This window comes from Procambarus clarkii, chromosome 29 (genome assembly GCF_040958095.1).
Source record: "Procambarus clarkii isolate CNS0578487 chromosome 29, FALCON_Pclarkii_2.0, whole genome shotgun sequence".
Classification (NCBI taxonomy): Eukaryota; Metazoa; Arthropoda; class Malacostraca; order Decapoda; family Cambaridae; genus Procambarus; species Procambarus clarkii.
The window spans coordinates 11428124-11454558 of NC_091178.1; the positions used below are offsets into that span (position 1 = coordinate 11428124).

General features: G+C 35.6%; 1 protein-coding gene across 3 annotated transcripts; it reads right to left on the minus strand.

The window, feature by feature from the left end:
* Nucleotides 1-608: 608 nt before the first annotated feature.
* Nucleotides 609-24895, minus strand: vari (MAGUK p55 subfamily member vari; the record flags this gene model as incomplete). 3 transcript variants are annotated; one of them, XM_069333504.1, is given in 10 exon segments in its annotated part: nt 609-5591; nt 5742-5816; nt 10304-10435; nt 11222-11424; nt 12271-12481; nt 13535-13696; nt 14664-14780; nt 19383-19484; nt 19886-20197; nt 24743-24895. In XM_069333504.1, coding segments are annotated over 10 exon segments (1644 nt in total), but the record flags the coding sequence as incomplete, so codon positions are not given.
* Nucleotides 24896-26435: the final 1540 nt, after the last annotated feature.

Here is a 26435-nt window from a genome sequence, read left to right on the forward strand (position 1 = left end):
GTCCCAGTTAGTTCTGCACCTCTTTGTAGAATCTCCCATTTTTTACCTGAATTACCCAAGGGCTACCAACACTAGTGGACTCGACAAGGACAGGAAGCTAGCAGCTTGTCAAAGGTCCCCCCCCCATTTGCCGTGATTATCTTTTCCAGTTGGATTTTGAAAATCAACAGTTTTGGCATTTATGGCCTTGGCAGATAGGCCGTTAATAACCAGGTGGGTGAAAAGGCATCTCCTGTTCTGTCCTGCACTGTGGCTTGTTGAGTTTGAAACCGTTGCTCTTTGTTTAAGTTACATTCGACTTTTTGAAGAAATTGTCCATACCACGATGGACAATACATGTAACTTGTCAATTTATTTTTGGGATGATCATGACTTTCCAATGTCCCTTGCGGCCATTTGTCCCTCATTAGAATCCTTGGTGAATCCGATATTTTCATAAAACTTGCCCTATGTGCTTTTGTTCTCGTATTGGCATCCTTAGTGATATCAAGTTCTACATTGTCTTCCTAGCTTGGTGGTGCCTTTTTTTGACAATTACTTCTTGCTAGGTGTCAACCAAGTTCGAGATTTAAACACATTTAAGTACTGTACTAATGAAACAACTTAAATAGGATTTATTTTTATTTTCAGTATAAACATAAATATAAAACTATATAAGGGTAAAGAAGCTCACACAGTGAACACCTGTGTTGCTCTGGTAATTATATACCTACCAGATGATACCATACTTTGTCATTTTAAAGCAAGACTACCTTGCTGTAATTTAATTTCAAGGAATACCAACATACTTTACTGATGGCATATAAAGGTAGTGTTTTTACTATGTTTAGTACTGTATATACAACTTTATGTGCCATAGTCTGCTTTGTAAATTATAGTTGATGTATGGACTGTACCTCAACTTGCCTATCCAATTTTCCTGTGCTTAAAGTTTTAAATTTATTACAACTTTAACCATAAACAGGTTTACATCTTTAAAACAGAAGGATATTGTTAATAAAAAATAATAATCACTTTTGGTTTCCAATAGAAATTTTACAATACACAGAGCAAAGCTTATAACAATACTGTACTATACTTGTTCATAATATTTCTCAATTTAAAACTATATAAGAATGGCTGTTTTCTATAACAGTAATATTATTCTGTGCATATTGAGCTTTCTAGATTCGGATTCACTGCTTTGCAAGAGCTCCTTAAGATTGAATTTATAATCTTAATATCAATATTGCATTGTTTTTGCCTCTTAATTATAACTGGAATGATTATAAAAAGAACCCATCATGCATTATTTAACATCCCCCCATGCAGGCAAAAACCGAGATCCCCGATCAAGTAAGATTAGTGGGTGCATCACATCTCAGATCATGTATTAATTGTAATATTTATCTTAAATATTTTAGTTCAGTTTTTGAACTTACGATGGTATATTTGAATTCATAGTGTATTACTTATACATACTGTACTGTACTTGGTTTTATTACGGTATATGCAGTAAATAAAAATTATTATTCCTAACCAAGAACAACAATAGTTAATGATATATGTTAAAATATCCCAAATTTAAAAGTTATCATTATGAACGAATGATTTTCAGTTCTATCTCTGATCCTAAATCCTCAGTCCTATTTTAAACAGCTGAACTAATTTTAAAAAATTCCAGTTTTTACAATCAGCATTCAGTAATATACAACAGTAATGATAGTAATTGGTTTATATTACTTTCCATGTCAAATCATAAAATTGTCTATTCTAAAATATATAATAACTATTACAAATATACATCACAATTTACTCCTGGAAGAGGGGCAGACAGCTGGTGTGGGACTACATATGTGTATCCACCCTGGCTGACACCTACATACACTTCGGTGCTGATCAAGCAGGTGGGGCAGCCAACCACAGGGAAACAGCAAAATCAATCAAGTACAGCCGACTTGAAGGTCGATACACCTTTGTTCCCATGGCGTCTGAGATGCAAGACCTCTGGGGTAGGAGTGCCCTGGGATTCCTCAGAGAATTGGGTTCCATGCTCATTGACATCACCAGAGACCCAAGGGCTGCCAGTTTCCTGTTTCAGTGCCTTAGTGTGGCGATCCAGAGGGAAAACACCTGCTGTGTCCCCGGTTCCTGTCTAGAAGCAGAGGAGCTCCAAGAGATCCATAACCTTTAAATCCTATTGTATTAACCAATGTATATCTTGTAACCTTTAAATGTCTAATAAAGCACAACAAAAGACAAAAGGGGGTATTATTATTATAGATTATAATATTTAATAATATTTATTATAGAATAAAGACAATTTTATGATTTGACATGCAAAGTAATATAAACCAATTACTATCATATTTGCCCAGTAGTTTAAGCAGCAATATCAATGTGTAAGTAATGTAATCATACATTTGTAAAATTTTAATGACTTACTGATCATAATGCAACAACAAATCAATAATTGTTGTTGCAGATGAAAAGCAGTTATAACCAAATTGTGATAAATTCAGTATTGAGTCAACAGATTTCCACTAGAAGCCACAATTTTTTCTTTTGTTACCTGCATAAAAGCACCTGTATAGTCTTGTCAGAAGAACCGCAGTACTGACTGTTACATGAAGATTTCTATTCTTGTGTTGAGAAAACAAGATGTGTAACACCTTTGTATATAATACCAGCTATGTCTGAACTAGAAAGTTTACAGATGCAATTAAAGAAAACTTCACAACCCCCCCCCCCCTAAATTATCTAATGAACAAAATTTGTTTTGGAGTTCTACCTGTACCCAGTCATAGAAAGTACTAGCTCTAATGAGTTATTTTTCACAAACTACCGAGCTTTGTTTCGTTAAAAAAATATTGATATTCAGGGAGCTAATTTTTTCACATATTGCAGTGATAAACCACTTCAACAATAATTAAAGCTTAGGTACAGGTAATGGTAATGTCTTCCCACAGATATAATAACAAAGGATAAAAACCCACACTTGTGTATTTATGAAATTTATGCAAGGAATTTACACCAAGTCTTTCGCACTCTCCCAAGTGCTTTGTCAAGGTCTGAGTGTGGTTAGGAGGAGACTTACATCTCAATGTCTAATCAAGACGTCTAATAGATGTTGAGATGTAAGTCTCATCCTCATCACACACTTGGACCTTGACAAAGCACTCAGGAGAGTGCGAAAGACTAGGTGTAAATTCCTTGGATAAATTTCACAAATAAACAAGTGTGTGGATTTTTATCCTAAATAAGAGCTTAATTTATTAAATATCTTAATTTAATGTTTAGTATCTGAAAAGATGACTTGGCTATTAAACTGACTAATACTAATACAGTACAGCAAGGTACTGTACAAGCATACAGTACATAATTTGTTTATATGGATAAAATTACGTTTTTTTTTAAACAAACCAGATACAGTACCTGGTGCAATATTTGGTTATTCTAGATCTAAAAACTAATTTGAAGACATTACTGAATGTAGATTTTCTTTCATATAAAGAATCCTCCAAAACATTTTATAATACAGTAATGCTTTATTTAAAAATTATCTGTTTTGAATCCAATATAAGTGAGAACAAAATATAGGGCTAAAAATATGCTTTCAGATACTAGAGATTTAAATCAGTTATTTGGCCAAAATATTTAAGAGGACAGATCAGAATAAATTACAATACAATAACTTGCTTTAGAAAGGAATTTTTAAAAAGGCTCAATTTGATCAAACTTTGGTTTCTGTATCTTGGATAGAGATTTTCAACATTTTTCAACTCACAGCATACTGAACAAGGCTCTAAAATTGTCAAGGCACCATAATTTTGTTTGAGGGACTCATTTAAACAATCTTGATACAGTACTCTTTTTTTTCTGTTAAGTTCAATAACTAAGATTCTAATCATTGTATTATTTTGTTAAATGTAGCACACAGATTTAAAGAGAATTATTTATAAAATCAATGTTCAAGTTTGTTATTCAAATTTTGACATTTCTCAAATTCCTGTGGCACACCTGTGGACCCTTAGCAACATACCAGTTGAAAAATGCTAATCAAGGAAGTGATAGTGCTGACTTATGCTACCTTTTTATTGTATAATTCTTGTCCAATCATTCATGATTAAATTTTAGTGCTGAAAGGACATGTATTAAAATGTCAACTATTGATGGACAAAACTGTCCAAATATGTAAGCTTTCACCACCTTTATCCTCTTTTTCCCATTTTTGTGGGGTGAGGAGCCATCTGCATGAAGATGAACGAATAGTAGAAGGAAAGGAGGTTATCGATTTAAAACCCCACTGTAGCACTATTGTGAATTTTGTTTTGCATTTTATATCAATTCCAAAATGAGCAGCTGGGTGTGTATGTCACTTGGGAAGGGGGGTTGGAGGATGGGGGGAAGGAGGGGTTACAGTACCTTGGACAAGGAATAAGACTGATCTTAGTGGGCAGCAACACCAGCCCTCTTAATTTCTTTCTTATTATTTATTTGGTTATTCAAACCCAAGTTTAACACACAATTCCTCATACACTGAAATGTGTAGATGCATACCATTTTAATTTTATAATCCATTAAAATCCTTGTATCAAGATAATCTCAGATTCGTCACTAGATTGTATTATAGCAGTTGTACAATTAATTCAAGTGATAAGTTAAACAAGAGAAATAGTTGTTGTACACCTACTACTGCATATAATTTAATTTCTTATAGTAGTCAGGGAAGAATATTTGTTTATCAATTAGTAAAAAGATCCGTTAATAATGACATGTCAATCAGTAGCATCACTTCTCAGAATTGGATGGCAATTTTACTTTTGTATAACACCTTGTATGCCTAACTTTTCACCATTTCAAAAATGAGTCCTATGTGCTAGAATGATTTTAAAGATGGACGTAATGTCAGTGATCAAATAAGCTTTTATAATACAGCAGGTGATTTGATATTTGCAAATACAGTACTGTAATGAGAGAAAGAGCATATTATATCCGGTCACCCACATCAGGTTTTGTTCAGAACTGACTGTTCAACATGAACCTATTAGTTCCTAAAAGATGTAATTTGTATTTCATAACTTTGATTATCATGGAAGACATGACAACCTATTGGAAGAAGAGAAATCTCTCAACCTGATAGGTATTAACTTCCATACAGTAATGAACTTTGTTCATTTCTTTACTGAATGAACAATAACTTTAAATAATTATACTTTAAAATATTGTTCATAAAACATTTTCATGCAAACAACTGTCGCATTTCATATACTGTACACTACAACTCCAGAGAAACTTACTTCGGTACATTTTGTATTTATTTATTGAAAGAGGTATCTATACTTTCATTGTTGTCAATGTTTAAAAATTTACATTTCAGAAAAAATACATACCTAAAGCATAAGTTCCTTTTGGTAAAATATCTGTTCAAACTGTTAATAAACCCATGTGACAGGCACCCACTGGGGCTCAGTAGCAAGGCGGTCAATGGCATCCATGATTTCACCGTAAGTCTCATGAAGGTCATTATTCACAATGATTAAGTCAAAATATTTATCATAAGCTCGCTGTAGTTTGGCACTGTCCTCCATTGTGCGCTTGAAATCATCTTCCTGTCATGAGAGAATTTCATATATTTAGTTGAGAGAATTAATAAAATTATATACAGTATTATATATATATAACTTTCTCATTACAGTACTACTATCCCAGTAAAGACTGGCCAAACAAATTCCAGACAATAATTATATCGAGTACTTTACCTCATACAGGGAAGCCAAAGACTCTAATGTCCTGGCACGTCGGGAACTGTATCTCATCGAGCTGCTGCGATCAAACTGGATATGGAGAAGGTGGCAAGCAATGGGCACATTAATTACAAGCAAAGGGTAGAGGGATCAGGTATGGTCAGGCACGTTCACAATCAGTAGAAATTTCTAGCAAAAATAAAAATGTAGAAAATGCATCAAAAAGAATGCTACACAAATGGACAGGAACATTCTTCTGACAACAATACCTCCATTCTCATTCACTTCTATGTGAATTCCTAAGAGAAGCGTAAAAAAATAAGTACATAGAAAATTTGGGAAAAAATAAAGATGAGGCTTTGAGTAATAATTAAAAGCACATTTCAAAGCAGAATCAGTTTTGCTTATCATAAAGCAAGATAAGCTAGGTCATGACAGAATTGTCAGTAGAACTTCGGTTTCAACTCCTTTTACCATGTCGTAGCTCAGTCGATTAAGGCAGCGTCTGGGATGCTCTCGGACGTAGGTTCGAATCCTCGTCATGGCCCTTGCACATTTGTCCATGAACATTATCGCTAATAATTGTGTCCAATGCGGTAAGTTGGCAATTATCTCATGCTGTTTGTCTCACATAAATGGACAGAAGCATTCACGTGCATCTGGTATTATGTTTCCAAATGTGTACCAGTAAAATTCAGCCTGTTTACTTTTTAAATATATAAAAAATATAAATATTATTGAATCTTTAAAAAAAGAAAAAAAGAAAAAATATAACATTATTAACATGTTATGTAATAAGAAATTACATTGTAATGTAATGTAATAAACATTATCATAAGAAATATCATAACATTATTAACACACACAGAAATCATAATAGCGTGACATCAAATGAACAAATCCACAAAGGCCGTGATGAGGGTTCGAACCTACTGTACATCTGGGATGATCCCAGACACACCTTAGTCGACTGCACCCCGACATGGTCAAAAGAATTATAACCAGGAGTGCTACTGTCCTCACATGGATCACGCAGCCTCTCCGAGACACAAAACGGGGTTCCCCCATGCACCCAGGCTCTGTCAACCAGATATTCTACTTCCTTGCCCTTACTTCAATACACACAGAAACTCGTGTATTTTAATTGTGATTTAATTTAACTATCAACGACTTGGTTCAACATCCACAGATGGAATAATAAAGTGAAATTAAGGCAGAGGAGGTAATACGGCAATCAAACTTGGGAAAAGGGTACAATATACGTCCACTCACAGGAAGGTGATATATAATCTAGAGATCTGGGCCAAAGTGGGATCAAATGGGAATCAGATTGGTGCCAAAAAACTCCAGAGAAGGATAAGGTCCTGTCTGAGGCAAAGAAAAAGGGCCTGCCTCCGTAATATTGTAGGGAAGCTGAAGGAAGCAATGGCCAAGAGACAAAAAGAGAAGGCTATGAAGGAATTGACTCTTTCTCTGAAGAAGCCATGATAAAGGCATCTTCACTTGCAGGTTGAAACCAAAAGATAAACCAAATCATCTTTGAAATAAAGAGAATTTTATCAACAAGAAGCAAAAACTGAAAATTGAGTGTCAGTAGAGATATTTCTGCACTTTGGTTATAAGCTTGGTGGCAGCAATATATAAAAAAAAAATTACGACAGATAACCAGGTCCTCTGCCCATAACCAAAATTTGAAGAAAAGGCCTGGTAGCCAAGGACAAAATGGCTAAGTGCAACACACTGACTCTCTGACTGTACATACCAAAACACACAAGTCCCTGATCCAGGCACCACAGAATCAGTAATGAAGTGGTGTAAGTTTCAGAGAGCTAAGTTACTGCTGAGCACCGACAGCACTGAACAGATCAGGTTGAAGAAAATAATGAAAAGGCTTGCATACATGCAGATGTAAAGCACAAGATATACAATACAGTATATACATTGTACACATTGTGTACAAGAACAAATGTAAAGCAAGTCAAATTTAATAATGAATTGATGCCTGGTTCTCCATGAGATAAAGTATATAAGGCAAAAATGAGTCTTGGCATTCAGTGGTGTTTATTGTATTGCCATCTGTTAGTGGTTACCTGGAGGAGGTTTCAGGAGTTCTACTCCCCGAGCCCGGCCTGGGACCAGGCTCGAGCATTTGCTTGAAATGCTTGAAATTTACATAAAATACTGGTTATCCAGCACTTTGGGCTGGATTAAACCTCACTAGTGACTCCCTAGTATCTATTGTAAGTTAGTAGTGATGCTTGAAAATTCTGTTTCCAGTTCACTTCCTGCCTGGCTGTTCCCAGTTCTATCATAAATAACAGCCACAACTATGATTAAGCATTACATTTAAGTATTGTTTTGCTGTATGTAATAGTCATTAAAGAATGGAGATATTGGTGTACTAAATTAAAAACTAGCATTGCTTAACTTGATTAAGTTATAGGTGTTAATTTGGCATTCCATCGCAGCCTTTTTCAGGCCAGCAAACATAATCGTATGCCAGAAAACATAATAAAAATTTTAATAACTAAAGATGGTGAAAAATATGCAGTAATTTCAAGAAGCACTATACATGTTACATATTTCTTCATTCAAAGCTAAATGTATAAATATATACAGTACAAAAAAATAATTATTACTTACAAGGGATTAAGGTCATAAATGCAAACAAAAACAAATGAAGGGAAACAGAACAGCTATTGACATAACTACTGTACTAAGTCAGTCATAAATAAAAACCAAGCCTTCATATAAAGTTATTAACTCCAGAGAAGGAGTTAATAACGTCATATCTGTTTATATATATATATATATATACCTATATACTGGCTAGAATATGGCTTTTCTATGACTAATATAGAGTGAATTCTTGAATTGTGAAGGGTCTGAATAATGGAACAAATCTCATGATGCAAGCTATTCTTTAAAGACCAAATTTTGAAAAAGCACAAAGGGTGGTTACCTGGACACAAGATGATGCGGTTATTAAATATAATTTATTTGCAAAATTAATTATGTGGTATGTACCTTAAATGTGTTTTTAGGGGGGAGGGGGGAATACTATCTATAATGCTATAATAATAAAATAAACTGGCTGCTTGTGAAGACATAACCAAGAGAGATGTCATCTGCATGTTCTTATACATCTTTATACAGTATATACTATACATACTACTCTCTATTAGGGATGATTCTTTGATGTGGTGACAGGACCATTGTGCACTGCCTGTTGGTGGGTGGGGGTGGCTTCTGCTCTCCTCTTCTACCTAATATGATGCTCATGTGAAATATGGCCAAGTGGCTTTACTACTTGTGCATTTGCCATGCATGGAGACCTATATATTTCCCATTCTTCCTTCATCTGATCATTGAGCCTGCCCAGCAGCTGCAGCCCCCCCTGGGAGGCTACACTTCTTTGGTGATGGGGAGAATAGGGGTAAAACAGGAATTTCAGCAAGGCCCGTCTGAACCAATGAGCTCATCTAGCTGGTGTTCCTGGTCAGATATTGGGTCAAGAGAGCATTGTGGGATCAGTATCACTACCAGTCCCTAGGCTACCATTCAAACCCCTTCAGTGAATATCTGCATACTCTCCTTGTTACCCAGGGTTGCCTGTATACTTCTACCCCCTCTCCTTGTCCCTTTCCCCTCTGACTCAGGGGGGATTGTGTCATGGGCACAATCAGAGAACACTGTATAAACATCAGAGGTCCGCGGTTGTTCAACATACTCCCAGTGAGTATAAGAAATATTGCTGGTACAAACGTGAACATCTTCAAGAGAAAACTAGATAGTTTTCTTCAAGAAGTGCCAGACCAACCAGGCTGTGGTGGTTATGTGGGCCTGCGGACCGCTCCAAACAACAGCCTGTTGGACCAAGTTTTCACAAGTCAAGCCCGGCCCTGAGCCAGACCTGGGGAGTAGAAGAACTCCCAGAACCCCATCTAGCAGGTAAGCAGGTAGGATTGCAGCTGATTGCCTAACTGCACTGGCGAGATCCCGGTTTGGATCTTGAAAAATATATATTTAAATGGCTTCAAGTTCTCTTCAAGCAAGACTTGTGTTTTGGCTTACTCGAAAGCAAGTCATACCTCATCCATCCCCCCTTGTAACTATGGAAATCCCTTTCAGTATAAGGATACTGCTAAGCATTTTTTTTATTCTTGCATTGTTCTATATTCCTACTTTCTGTAGAAAAGTAGAGAGAATATTATATTTTAATGTTCAAACATGTATTAGACCCAATGCTTTCCAAGAATGCAACCATGTGTAAATTAAGGGCTGTCTATGTGTTTGACAGGAGTAGAAAAAATGTGACTTTGAATGGTCTGTGAAATGTATCCAAATTATTCCCATAAAACTAAAACTTTTAAGTTCGATTAGCATGAATATGTGAAACTCAAGGTTTTCAAGGAATCCATTTCTTGTGTAACTCAAAAGACTACAGTACAGTAGTAAAAAGCATTAAGAAATCAAGTTATATACTAAAAACTTAACAAAAATCTACACATTGGTAGAAAATATCAACTTCATATCATAAAATTATGCACGTGAAACCACAATGTATAAATACTCACGGTAAGGTTACGATTCGAGGAACCCATAGAACTACCAATATTGTACAAACTCTTGATCTGATCCATACCAGGGGCTGCCAGAAATATTACATATGGTAACATTTCACTGGAATTACGCAGGTACTTCAAGGACTGTTAACCAAAAAAAGAAAAAAAAGAAAAAAATAGCTTGAGGCATGTATAAGCTTTATGAATTTAGTCACATTCATTAATACTGTACTGTTATCATAATACACTTCTCTAATTAAAACTTTAAAATCAATACAGAAAATATTAAATCTAAGCATACAAGTTATGGAAAATAAAAGAGTCCCAAACTTCTCAACCTATACTGTATTCAAAATTAAAAAGTACTTACCAAATTTATTTTTCACCAAAGTATCCTGCCTTGCCCTGAGTAGTGCACAGATACAAATACAAATACAAATACAAAACTTCCGAAGAATATTAAACCTAATGAACAGTACCCACTATGGCCATTAAAGCTAGGACAAATACACCTATAAAAGCGCATCAGGAAGACATTGGGGATTCCAAATAAGCCTTGGGCTTTCTGTCCTCTCCATAGCCAATAGAAACAAAAAGTTGCAAAAAAGTGTGAATTTGGATGAATAGTTAGATGGATGAAATTTGACGAATACGCCTGATTACTACTTTTCTTTTATTCCATATACTGTATGTAGTTTTAAAAATATATGATTTGCCAGATCTATAAGCTTTTAGCTTAAAGCCAAAGCTCAACCCTTGCAAGCACAATTAGGCAAGTACAAAGAGTCCATGTAATGACATCAGAATTTTATACAAAATGCCTTGAATGGAAAGTTAGAAATAGTCCTACTTTCTGTTGCAGTAACATTAAAATAATTGAGAATCTTTGACCTCTAAATAAAAACCTTAGTAAACAGTCATTTAACTCACAGCAGGTGAACAATCCAGTACACACATCTTTCCCGATCTGATTATGGAAAGAATAGAATCCAGCTTGGTGCCATAAAGGTTGCCATTGAGCTCGCCATATTCTAAATAGCGATGATGACGGATATCTGCTTCCATTGCTTCCCGGGTAGTGAAATGGTATGCTTTCCCATCTTCTTCCAACTCTCTCATTGGTCTTGAAGTATCTGTATAAAATATAGATTAGAACAGTTGAAAAATAGTGACAATAATACTGAGAAATAAGATGTTTTATATGTGTGTGAAACTCTGGATTCATATTAAGGCATTTAACAGACATAATATACTAGAACTGCACATCATTCACCTTATTATGCCACTGAACATATTCTTTGTTTTACTAGTACATAGTGTTAGTCAAGGGTTAAATGCAGTCGGTACTTTCTGCCAAAGCATCCAGACCCAAGGACACAATCTTCTCTGCTTGTACTATTCGGTACTTTAAAAGTATTCAGACGAGTTGAGTTAGGATAACAGCTCTGTCCTGCAGTTTCACTAGGTTTTATTTGACAGCCCATATGAACCTAAGCCTTAGTTATAAAATAATAAAAGTTTCCCCAGAGGTTTGCAAATTATTAATCAAAGTATTATTATTATTTTTTTTTTGAGATATATACAAGAGTTGTTACATTCTTGTACAGCCACTAGTACGCGTAGCGTTTCGAGCAGGTCCCTGGAATACGATCCCCGCCGCGAAGAATCATTTTTACAACCAAGTACCTATTTTACTGTTGATTTAAACAGAGGCTACAGTTAAGGATTTGCGCCCAGTAAATCCTCCCCGGCCAGGATACGAACCCATAACAAAGCGCTCGCGGAATGCCAGGCGAGTGTCTTACCACTACACCAAGGAGACTATTTTAATTATACACTTGACTACTTACATCACTTAAACTACAGTATTGCAAATATTTTTCATTGACAGACAGTCAGAAAGAATTATAAAATGTTAGTAACCTTATTAAATCAAGTTTTGCCTACAATCTATACAAATATTATTTTAGAATACTTACGAGGTAATATGGTTCCAAATTTTGATGGATCTGAAGCAATTATTTGGTTTTTAATAGTTCTTCTGCCAACGCCATGAGAACCAATAAGCACAAGAGTCTTGCGCATGAATGGTGGCATCCGGGCCACTTCTTCATACATTATCAGCTCCGCTTGATCATAATCTGTACTTTTCTTTATGGAAAACATAAGTTTCTTTTTACGTTTTGATATCTGCCAAGAATACAAAACTTCATGTTATTCAAACACCTAATATCATACAAAGGCAAACAATATACAGTAAGACTAAGCATTGAAATTGTTCAATATTGCAGAACTAGCACTGGCACAACAGTAGTCTAATATTGAATTTAATTTGGCAGATGTCCACAAAATTTATCCACTAGAATTTATCAACAATATTACTAGGTAAAATATCACATGACGTAGCTATATTTACATCATTAGGTAAAATATTAAGGTGTAGCAATACTGTAGTACAGTATACAGATAATATCCCTAGGTAAAACATCATGAGATGTATCCATACTGCCAATATCACTAAGTAAAATGTCATGCAGCATAACAACACTGTAGTGTACTGGTCGAGGACCGGGCTGTGAGGGATGTTAAGCCCAGAAATCATCACAAGGTAACCACAAGGTACCGACATCACTAGGCAACACATGACCTGAGGACAGCCGCAGCCCATCTTTCACGTTCAAGTCCACCCACTACCCTTCCAAAGAAACTCCTTAATTCCTCAAAATAAGCTTTATGGAAATCAGGTACCTTAACATGAGTTTTATCTTACAAAAGTTGGCCATGCTATGTTAATCTGATTTCCCTTACGATCACTGTTACCTAAGCTCGCTCCCTATTATTATATTATTTGTTAGTGTTTCTACTGGAGAGAGAGTCTAAAATACTATTTTAGATATATTTTAGATAATACAGGTTATGGAGTCTGTTGATGGCTCCATAACATGCTGTTAAATGTTTGAAAATTTTTAAATTAAAACTTGCAGGAAGCACTTTGCACCTGGTTGTATGAAGTTATGAGCTTCTGTATGGAAGTTTTGCCGCAGTGTGATGGTGCTAGTCCTGCTTTATAATGCAATGTGTAGTGTAGAAAACATGGTGAGTGTATGTGAGCTTTTTTTTTTATCTTTGGCCTTTTTCTATTTGCCTTCTCATTCTTCTGTGCTAATGCCTCACCATGAAAGTAGGAAATAGGACAGATATGATGATGATAATACTAGCAGTAATAATAATTTAAATACTAACCCTTGTACCACAAATGCCAATTTTGTGCACATAATCGTATTCTTGTCTGACAAAAGCCTTTCGCCGTTCTTCTAATTCTTGGGAAGGAATGAGGCCGGTCCGCTTGTTAACTGTTCCCACAACCTGTGCTTGCCACCAGTTGGGGTCAGACTGATCTACTATCTGAAAGTATAAGCATTGCAGATTAATTTATGATTTGGTACAAACATCAAACTCAAAGTTTTAGAAATACAACTTCAAACTACTTACAGCTGTATACGCAAAAGAAACATTGTGGACTTTAAAAATGCCGCCACAAATTTGACACACACATACACACACACACACTAATAAATCTGTCACTGTGTACTCGCCTAGTGGTGCTTGCGGGGGTTGAGCTTTTGCTCTTTGGTCCCGCCTCTCAACTATCAATCAACTGGTGTACTTGAACCTATTGGGCTCTATCGAATCTACATTTGAAACTGTATGGAGTCTGCCTCCACCATATTGCTGTGTAATGCATTCCATTTGTTGACTACCCTGAAGTGTGATACAAGTGTGTGCATACACAGAGGTTGTGAACCTTGATTTCATTGGAAGCAGCAAAACACTGGAACAAGAGATAACTGAAGGACAATTCTACTTCCCAGGGTACCACCATCTACTCTTCAGAGAGGGTAGAACAAGAGCAGCAGGCATAATAATGTGGATAAGGTAACTTGATAATTACTCATTACTGGTTGCAGTCAAGACAAAAGTACCAGTTGCACCCTTTCAAGATAAGATTAGCCAAGTCAAAACTGATGATAAAAAGGCAGCTGATATTCAAAATGAATACTTTCAATCAGTGCTCATACTAGAAAGATTAGAAAACATCTGTAGCAGCTACATTATCTCTAACATGACAACTACACAAGTTATTTGAAAACTATTCTACATTCCAAATAATTCTATTGTAATTACAGTACTTAAAGGTTCCCAATAATCCCAATAATCGCTAATGACACCTGCAATTCTATTCACTAACCATTAGTGGCATTAACAAATCAATTATACAGTAGTGATGTTTTACATCACTACTGTATAATCAATTATAAAATGAATTTTTTTTTTACAGCAAGTTTAAATTCTATTTAATACATTACTGTACCTGTAATATATCTCCTTTTTCAAATTTAAGGCCAATGTCTTGTGGAGACTGCGATGGACAGGTTGGAAGGAGCGAGTCTTCACTGGGATCATACGAGTAGAGTGCTCTCATATAACACTGTAAAGATTTAGTTATTGTCAGCATTTGCATATATACCATATCGTGAATATAAAAGCAAAATAAAGCAATATTTTGTATTAATTTTATTTGCATATATAAAATATCAATGCAGAAATTATTCAAAATATAGATAATAAAAGTGAGATAAAGTATTATTAACAGTTAACACCACCATGCACTGGAATTCTAGTTCTGTGTTTGAATAATTTTAAAGTGAATGTAGAGAAGCGCCTGTACTGTATGTTTCAGATACCGGAATGTTCCGGACAAACTTCTCCCAGTACTTCAATCAACAGCCCTAATAAATCAAATTATACTTATTATCTTACATAAATTTGATATTGTTTATATATTTTTAACTTTAGTACAAATTTGTACTAGAGGTATGTTCTGGATATTTGTCATATACATTCCTTAAATTATACTGATTACAATAATATGATGTATTTACAAATACAGGTAATGAATAAATATATATTCAAATAATGACTGTACAGGTATTAACAAAGATATTAAAAATAGTCATAGTATGATACTCTTAATAAATGCCTCGTCTATGACTTGAGTGAACATCAAGAAAATTTAGCTAGTGAAACTTTACACAGTGAGACACAAAGGGGTCTATTTGGGTGAGAAGTTAATTATCAATATTGTTGAAAATAAATAAGCATCATATCTATTAATGCTATCAATGGGAAGATTAGCCACCTTTGTATTCCCTATTCAGCATGATTAAGCCTCTATCTACAAACAAAACGTTTAAAATAGTAATACAAACGTTATGGAGAAAATACTGTACAGTATACAAAATATACAAATTATATTTCAGTTTCTTTGGCTACGTCTAAAATGTGATTAAAAAGTATCCTGAAGATGTATTAAACATTATTAACCAAATTTAAACTTTGTACTTTTGAAACAAGATGTATTTTGTATGCAGAAACTAAGTTTTGCATTTACTGTATAAATATTGCTTATTATGCAACACAACTTAGGAAGGAGTGTTATTTTGTGGAGGTCTATGTCTGGAACATACAAGACAAATGTCTGGAACAACCCTTTAAATTTGAAGTCATGACAGTATACCTACCTTCATTTACCCATAAATACAGTAGTAATAACTCAAATGTTTACTAGTACAGTACAGCCTTAAAAGTAAAGTTTAGCTATACTATGACAAATTTCAAACAGATATTCTTGCAATTCTAAATTTGGCTAAAATATTATAATTGTCCAAAACATAACAGCTCTCCCACATGGCGTACTGCAATATAAAACATGCTTATAGTCCCTCTAATTTCTATAACATTGACTACGATGTGCAAATAATTGTAGAAAGTTCATGCATTGTCACTAATGCATATAGTATTTCTGAAGAGAAATTTCATTTACCCAGCTTGCTCGACCCATTGGCTGTGGACAGCATTTATATTTGACCGTGCATCAGCGAGAGATGGTTTAAGGCTCCATTTTTTAATTATTAAATTTCCAATGAGACAAAATAATGTACATTCCATGTACAGTATCTAACATTAAAATTATCTTGAAAAAATTTTGGTGCCAAGAAAATACTTTAATCTATAATAGAATAAATGACCCAATTAACTCAATTTTAGGTTGAATGTGTTCTCAAAGAATAAAATAATATAAATACAAAAATTTCTATAAACCACTAAATAAATTAATGTTTTAAATGAAAAAATCGATAACAATATGTACCCAAAAAAATAACTATGCACGCAACCCTGAGCCCATTATGTGCCTCTGTAACCCTTTCCACTACCGCCCACAAGATGGGTATGGGGTGCATAATAAATGAACTAAACTAAAAAAAAAAAAAAATGCATGCATGCATGTAAAATACCTCATGCCCTTAATAAGCCTGTAATATGCTGTACATTACTGTAAAAACAATAATCAAGAATGAAATGTAAAACAATTGCTTAGGCGAAGAATCGACAAAAATGCTATCACCAAGGTTGTAAATTTACTCCAGTATGTATGTATAATTTGATGTACTGTATAGCAGGTGTAAATAGTATGTTATGAGACACCATGTAAGATGGTGTCCTGATACTATGCAAGTTACAGTACACAGGAAAATAAACAAATAGGATAATTTTAATGAGATGAGCAATGTTCTGAGAGGTTGTCACCAGATAGCAGCACATACTGGAACATTTATGAGAGCTTTCAAGTTTGTGCTTTCAACTATTTATGATAATGGAGAAATATCACATTCGCACAAGGTTCAATACAGTGAAACCTCAGTTTTTGAATGCCGCCGTTTTCAAATTTTTTGGTTCTCGAGCTCAATTTCTTCTAAAAATTTGACTCAGTACTCGAGTTTGTTGATACACTTATGGGCCGACCGAGCATATGGCACGCTTCAGTTTACCAGTGTCTCCCTCCTAGTGATGACTGCACTTGAATTCTTTGTGAAGAATTTCATTATTTTCGTGCTTTTTTGGTTTCTGAACATTAAAGCACGAAAATTATATATCAAGCCATGGGTTCCAAGAAAATCAGTGGTAAAGTTCAACCTAAGAAAATAATTGTGAGGATGATGATAGAGGAAAAATAAGAGATCATTCATAGTGAGACAATGTGATGTCTCACTACAGACAAGTGTTTTAAACGAAGGGATAAAACAAGTGTCTATAGACAGATTCTTAGTAAGACATACAAGCAGTGAGCCATAACCAGGTCCTAGTTGTATGCCTGCAAAACATAAGAGAGAATACCCCAGAAATGTCATCACTGTTGTTATAAAGGATAGGGACCCTTCAAACATTAACACCTCTCTGCCTCCCCCTGGCCTCACTGTCTTCCATACTCCAACAAGAGTCCTCAAAAAAGATATACGTGTACATACTGTAGTACAAAATATTAGTAGTAGTAGTATGTTTAAAATGTATTTTTAAGTTAATATTTTTGGGAGTGTGGAATGGATTAATTCAATTTACATTATTTCTTATGAGAAAATTCATTTCGGTTTTCGAACCGTCTCTGGGAACGGATTAAATTAAAAAACTGAGGTACCACTGTATTGTATAGATTGCAATGTGTCAACCTTTAGAGTCAATTAGTTTAAATAATAAATAATGAAATAAGACATTAATGATATGACCTAAAATGGGGAAGAGAGAGAGATACACGAGTAGAATTAAAAATTTCAAATTTCAAGTACTGTATCCCTGAAATCTTGTTCCCTTCAGGGGCTCCTTTGAGATCCCTTTGGCCCTTCTCAAAATTTCAACTGTTGAAGGCTACAGATGTGCATGGAACTCATTCCTAATAATTCTACATACTGGTTTGGTTCTTACATAGTGTGACTGAAAACAAGAACATGTGTGAAAGAATAAGTATTCTATTGCATCAGCAAGCATGTACAGAATAACAAAACATTAAAAGATAAAAGAAAAAAAGATAATTATTTGGAAAAGTATTTTATATGTATTTATGTGGTGGAGAATGTGGCCAGCCACCAAGTAGTGAAAAAAAAGGAAGCAGGTACAATACAGTGGAATTTACTTAAAAGGACTAAGGCAAACCAATATACTGTATCTTGTATGTATATATATGGTACTACACTACACACAGAAATCACAATAGCATGATACATCAAATGAACAAATCCACAAGGGTAATTTTGAGGCACAAGTTTCTTTTGATCATGTCATGGCACAGTCGACTAAGGCGCATCTGGGATCTTCCTGGACACGCCTTCGAACCCTGATCACGGCCCTTGTGGATTTGTTCTTTAATACGGTACTACCTTTGGTAATTTAAATCTGACCTCTGCCTAAAACTTCAAGAATACCCTTAAGCCTTGCTTTCTTAGAAGGTAACAACCTGACATATGCATGCATGTCATATATAATAGAACACCATTTGACCCTGGCTCTCACCATCACAGCACAGCCCCCCACCATCACCACAACACATTCCACACCATCACCACAACATAGCACAGCCCACACCACTACCAAAGCATAGCACAGCCCACACCACCACAGCACAGCCCACACTACAGCCCACACCACCACCACCACAGCACAGCCCACACCAAAGCCCACATCACCACCAATTCAGCACAGCCCACACCACCAACACCACCACACCACCACCACCACAGCACAGCCCACACCACCGCCACCACAGCACAGCCCACATCACCACCACCACAGCACAGCCCACACCACCGCCACCACAGCACAGCCCACATCACCACCACCACAGCACAGCCCACACCAAAGCCCACATCACCACCAATTCAGCACAGCCCACACCACCACAGCACAGCCCACACCACCCCCACAGCATAACTCACACCACCAACACAGCACAGCCCACACCACCATCACAGCACAGCCCACACCACCATCATAGTACAGCCCACACCACCATCATAGCACAGCCCACACCACCATTATAGCACAGCCCACACCACCATTATAGCACAGCCCTCACCATCATCACTGCCCAATTACAAGCTCCAGCTGTTAGTTGGTTTGAAGCAGGAAGATGCTGGCCGGAATGGAACATAGCCACACTTACAACAGTTTTTGTAGAATCTGGGTGGAGGCTGCTGGTTACCTGGTTACTGGATGGTGGATCACGTAGGGCTGGTATCACTTTCAATGTCACCGAGTCTCGACACTTTCCCACTTCCTCGTGCAATCCCTGTAAATTTTTAATCTGGGAGAAAGAAATTAGAATTAAGATTTGTAAGTTTAAATTCTGTACTGTACTGTATATCTGGAAGCCAGTTCTTATCTACAAAAACTGGTAAGCAGTGGAAAACCTAAGTAAATATACATATTTTCCTATGGTTGCAGTATACAGTATTTATATAAAATAAGCAATTTATCCAAGTCCTCCAACAAATCTTTGGCATCATCTTCACACGAAATTTTTTGTTAACTCTTCATCTTAATGCTAATAATATTTTATATTTAAATGTTATATATTCTACAATTTGATATACTGTATACAATATTACAGGCTGCTAGAGCTATCTAAATTATTTGTACAATTTTTTTTACCTGAAGCATTCCAATATAGATGAAAACAAAACTATATAGACCTTCAAATCTCACCTTTACTCCATTGACTTCACAGATAGCATCACCAACATGCAAGAGACCTTGTCTGTCAATGGTACCACCTGCCATTATTCTTGCAATGACCAAGTAGCCATTTTCATCTTCCCGTACTGTTAGCCCAAGGGGTTCATCTGGTCTTTTTCGAAGGCCCACCATCCTGATGGCATCCACCGGATAGCCATTTTCCTCTGGCATGAATGTGGCGTTCTCGTGGCAACCGTTTACACCGTTATAACCGTTTCTTGATGTACTTGCGTCTCCTGTATGTCGATGATCAGCTATAGTATCATGGGTTTCTAAAAGTGCCTGCAAACCATAGGAGTTACATAATTATTTATTAACTATAGCAGTATGCAATCTGGCAAAAATGTGTGGAACTAAAGAAAGCCAGGGGAAAAATATTTAGTAGAAGATTAGGAATTACATTAAAAGGCATAAATAAATAATGTGTACATAATTATTTTCATACTTTAGAGCAAAAGCTGGAGAACACAAGAAATGGCCGTCTACTCAAAAAATTAAAAAACTATTATGCAAAGATGGCAGAAAGTATGTTTTGAACCTACAAATCCAAAATGTCATTTGAAATTTACTTCAGAGATGGAAATTAAATAGTGCAGTTTGAGGTATACAAATTGCAACAACTTACTGATGTGTTGAACACAAAAGTGCTTGGATATACAGTATATTCTTCAGTTTCTTTGCAATTGTGGAGATTATATACCGTGTGTGTGTGGTGTGTGTGTGTGTGTGTGTGTGTGTGTGTGTGTGTGTGTGTGTGTGTGTGTGTGTGTGTGTGTGTGTATAATTACCCAAGTGTAGTTACAGGATGAGAACTATGCTTGTGGTGTCCCATTTTCCTGGTACTCTGTCATATGATGCTTTGAAACTACTGACGGCTTTGGCATCCACCACCACCTCCCTTAATTTGTTCCACTCGTCTACAATTCTGTTTACAAAAGTAAGTAAGCTGGTATTATATATACTGGTATATGTGCTGGTAAGCTTGAATTTTTCTAATGCTTTTCAAGCAGCTTTGTTCCCTTAGCTTAAATCTATGACCTCTTGTTCTTAAAGATTTCAAGAATTCTTCTATCAGTTTTGTTGATACCTGTTGTTATCTTGCATGTAGTGATCATATCAATTCTTTTTTCCTTCTAGCCTCTAGCTTTGACATATTTAACACCTCTAGCCTCTTTCTTACCTCCTTTTCCAGTTCTGGAAGCCATTTTATAACATGCCTTTGCACCTTTTCCAGTTTATTGATGTGCTTTTTGAGATATCGGCACCATACAACCACTGAACATTCCAACTTTGGTTTCACAAAAGTCATGAACAATTCATGCAGCAGAGACAATGCCTATATGTACATCCCCTCTCCTTTGGGAGACGGTAGATGACTTCTTTCCAACACTTTTGATCGGTTGCCTTTTCATGCCCATTTCGTGGTGGTGGAGTGTCCTGTGTTTTATTGTCAGCAGCTTGAAACAGATTTCAACATGAAATCAGTTTTAGAAGAAAGTATATCTAAAACATTTTGAATGACAACTCACATTAAGCACTTTACACCTCGTTGTACTAAGTAGTAGGGTACTGCTGTGGATGTGTGGCTGCAATGTGATGATGCTGGTTCTGTGTGATTATGTAGTATGGAAGATAAGCCAAATAGATGGGTGTCTTTGTTTTGAATAGGGTTCATCTTATGGTTTCTCATAGTCAGAAACAGGAAGCCTGCTAGGATAATCATGGTTTCCCCCAAATCCAGCTACTGACCTCACCCATGATGCAACCCACAATAGTATCCTAACGCCCAAGTACCTATTTACTACTATATAAACAGAGCATCTGTTGAAAGCAAACACGCCCAACCATCTCTGTCCCACTGGGGATCAAACTCCATATCCTCGGTTGTGAGCCAACAATGTAGACCTCTATATTCTCTTGTCTATATCTTCTGGGTTGATGCCTTCCCACCCATGAAAGAAAGAAACATGGAAGTTATGATAAAGGAAAATATTTAACAGTTCTTTAAGAAGTTACATAGAACAATAGCAATTTACTGAAATGGAAATAGCTAAAGAGGTATTTTAATGCAGAGGAAACAGTGATACCTCAGTAGAGAAAATTTTACTAGACAAAACTTACCAATACTGGACCTGGCTACACAATGATAAGACACCTTGCTAGATTGAAAGATAGACGCCTTATTGTAGAAAACAAGAACAGTATTTATCACCATAAGAAAAGATCACGCCACTAATATCTTTAAACGTACAGTACATGCATTACATAACATTGAGGAGGATATCCCAATTTAAGGTCTGAGAAGTTCCAATGTAAACCAGATGTACGGTACTATACTGCACTTGAAAAATAATACTTACATAACCCTCCTCTTGGTAAATTAATCATATTTCAATTGAAGTCAGAAAAAAATATTAAACCTGGCCTTATAAAAAGTGGTGAGAGATGTTGTGGCCATCAAGAGATACAGAAATAAAAAGTCAGATTCAAGTGAGTATTGTACGGTATATTGGGGATATAGGTATAGAAGACCATCTGGAACATATAAAAGTAAGGTAAACATCGATATTTAATCAAACATTTAAAAATAGATATGATATATAATGTTAAATCTCAAATTACAATTATCTGCATAGAGTAATGTATAATAAATTACTAATATCTGCTTCACATGTACTGCATTCATATATATTCTTTATTAATTAAAATAACTACAGTATAATTATGGGAGGTTAGATCTACAATTATTACTTTGTAAAACTGTAGTGTCAGTTATCTATATAAAAAAAGAGAGATTACAATATCAACAAATACTAAAGGCATTAGCAAACCTGCAATACCAATCACGAAGCCCATGTACCCAGTCAAGCAAATCTATGAAGATTAAAATTATGCATAACCAAAGTCCTCTCTATGCATTAGGTCAATCCTAAAATAGAAATTTTAAACATGCATCTCACAAATAAAGAAATACAACCACTTGGTTATCAACATCCCCCCTCTATTGTTAAAGGTCTAGAAATTGTCATCACTCTTCTAAATACTAATACAATACTTTCTAGAAAGCGAATTTATTATTGACAACTTCTAGATCTTATGATACATCAGAAGAGTCATATCTAAAATTCATATATTCATATAATTTTGTTCTAATATATACCTAGATGTAATTTACTGGGGTTCATTGGCAGTGTTGGATCAAATTAGACTTGCAGCCTAATATTCCCTAAGTTGAATACACAAGGAGAGGATGTACTGGAGGATAGTGAAGGAATAGATCACACTGGTGGAGAGAATTTTGAGGGGTAGAGCAAGAGTATATTGCATTAAGGGACAACCCATTATCTTTACAGTTTAAGTACTGCAACTTAAGAATAGGTAATAATAGATCAAAAGCCTAATTTAGAGCTTTCCATGGATTGATATATATTAAAATAAAGCACTGCTTTGTCACCAATATCATTAGTTTCAAGCTTCAGACAAAGGCATGCAGATTCAACCATGCTTCAAGAGTTAGAATGGAACATGGTGTACATCCTTTTTTAAATTTTGTGTTTAAATTCTATGGCATATACCTGGTACTGTATTACTGTACTTAAAATATTGCTTACATAGTACTGTATATAAATTGTGCTTTGCACTCAAGCCTAGAGTGAAAGATAAGGTAGGAAGTGCAGTAAAAAACCAGGAGTGGATGCTGTAAGTTCTACAGTATTTGAGAACACCAAGTGAACCACAGAGGTACAAGACTTTGGCATTCATTAGGGAACCAGCCACATTCCTACATGAAGTGGCAGATCAGCCAAGTTGTGATAGCTATGTGGACCTGTGGTAATACCTGGGAACCCCCTGACCTTAGGATGGTCTGCTGGTACAGAACAAGCCTGTAAAATTGGCCACAGGCAAACTGATACATGTCTGCTCATGAGAGAGACTTGTTAGCAGTCACAAAATGGTAATTCTTGCTTCTGAACATAAATACTACATATAGTACATAATACCATTATAAATCCATATCTATTAATATTTTGGTTAACCTTATGGTTTCCCCATAGACAGGAACAAGAAGACAGTTAGACTCATCAAGGTCTCCTAGGCCAACAACTACTGATACCTACTTACTGCTAAGTGATCAGGCACATCAGGTGAAAGGAAACATGCTCAAACATCTATGCTCCACCTGGGAATCGATCCCGGGGGTCATTGGCTCTGAGCCGAGGATGTAGACCACTTTGCTACAGATGGGCAAGCAGGTTTGAGACATTAAATTCAGATCCAATGTAAGAAATGCAGGTGCTTGGGACATATGGTATTTATTTTTATGTTAGGATGTCAAGAGAGCTGTTGGGTAGTTATATGATATTTTAATTACTTAATTTGGTTAAATACTTAGTGTTCATTTTCCAGTATAAAATAGATAACACATGCAAATACAGGCAATACTCAAAAGAGCTTTTTAGTACGTAGAAATATTGGTCGAATTAAAACATTGGGGTTTGAAGAAAACTACTTAATTAAAATAAATTGGGATTTAAAAAATTGAAATTCTTCATGAGAAAAAAGCAGCATTCCATTAGTAGAAGAAATTATGATACTTTGAAGGCAAATATGGGACTAGTGTTAAGCATCCATCCTACATAAACAAGTTTTACATGATGCAATATCAAAAAAACCTTGCATGAAAGAGGACATTTACAACTGGCCATGCAGATTCAAAATCCAGCAAAATTGAAATTGTAACAGCAGAACTCAACATGGGCTACAGACAACATGTGATGGTTTGCAAGCTTACATAACGCCAGTTTGGGCACACGTCGGAGGCCATACCAGCAGGTGAGGCCGATGAAGGAGATCTGCAAGCTCTTGTGAGGGAGCGCTCGTTGATCCTTCACACAGCAGCCGAATCTGAGAAACAAGCTTTCCGTTGCCCGAGGACACAGGTTCCACTACTCCCACACCGTCTTCTAATGTGTCTTGTACCTGATGAGAAGACAACATGTATAAGTATTGTATTGTACATACTTTTATCAACTTATGATCAATGGCATATCAATTCCCAAGTTTGCATCAAAATTGTTATCCCTGAATGATGCATTCTGATGCAAAAGTACTGTATTGTACTTTTATCAACTTATGATCAATAGCATATTAATTCCCAAGGTTGCATCAAAATATTTATCCCTGACTGATGCATCATATAATAACAATTCAGTACAATATAAGCAGGAAAATCCAAGATGATCAAATTAGTACAGAATACATTATTTTGCCACATACTCTCAATGCTTGTGTTGTACAGCACAATAGTTTTCATGCAACATTTTCCATGCTATTATAATGATAACCTCACACACATCTTATACCCTTATTCATTTATGCATGCAAAAGTTGTGTACAAGATAAACAATTATACAACAGGGTAAAGTTTCCAGAATCTGAACACACAATTTGTTGATGTTCAAATTGGATTTAAAATTAGAAAGATACCTTCACATAAATACTAATAACATGAATTGCAAGAGAAGATTATCTATTAAATGGCACTAGTCATTTCTGTAGATTCAATACTTATTTAATGTACAGCCCAATGGAAATTGAGAACTTTTTATTTGTTATATCTGGTTTAATATCTAATACTGTATACAGTACAGTATGTATAAATTAGTGGGGCCTTTTTTTAAATACAGTATTCATATTGTTGTATTACAAACTGAGCCTGGAATATGCATGGCATTATCCAAAGAACGAACCAAAAAGGGAAAAGTGAATGGTATTAGGACTGTATATACCTCTTTATTAGCTTTAATTACAAAATATATACAGTACTGTACCTGTACTGTACTGTAATTTATTTGGCATACAGTACAGTACTGCAATAACACTGTACTGTAGAACACTGAATACTGGTGTTAAATCTTTATACTATATTATATTACACTATGATATTTCAATGGTGGATATTACTCGAGTACCGTACTTACAACCTGTTCATGCATACAATATCATTACTGTTTCCCACTTAAATAATATTGGGAAACACCAGTCAGGAGATAAATGGTGAACAATACTGCATTGTGAAAGGTTAAAAAATATTATACTGTACAACAAAATATAAATAGTTCAGTCAAGCTTCCACGTCCTCATTATCATCTCCTGCAGTCGCTCGTTAGATCTGGTAGTTTGACGGCCAATCAGACCGGCCTCATCAACCATCTTTCACACTTCTTCCGTTTACTTCCGTTTATAAGGAACAAATTTCACAACTTTGACTTCACTTAAGCATTACTATCCTCTTATCTTTTCCTTTTGCAATATTCTTTAGTACTTTGGCATTTATATTTACACGAGGCCCACCATCTCTAGTGGCTTCCAGGGGGACATATAGCCGACGGCTTGTTAAAAGGCCTCCTTATTAAAATCTACGAAAGGCTATAAAATTGTGTATCACGGACGGTCCTTACCTTACCATCCTTACCATGCAGGATGGTTTGTCAGAGGCATAAAAATTCTTAGTCAACAA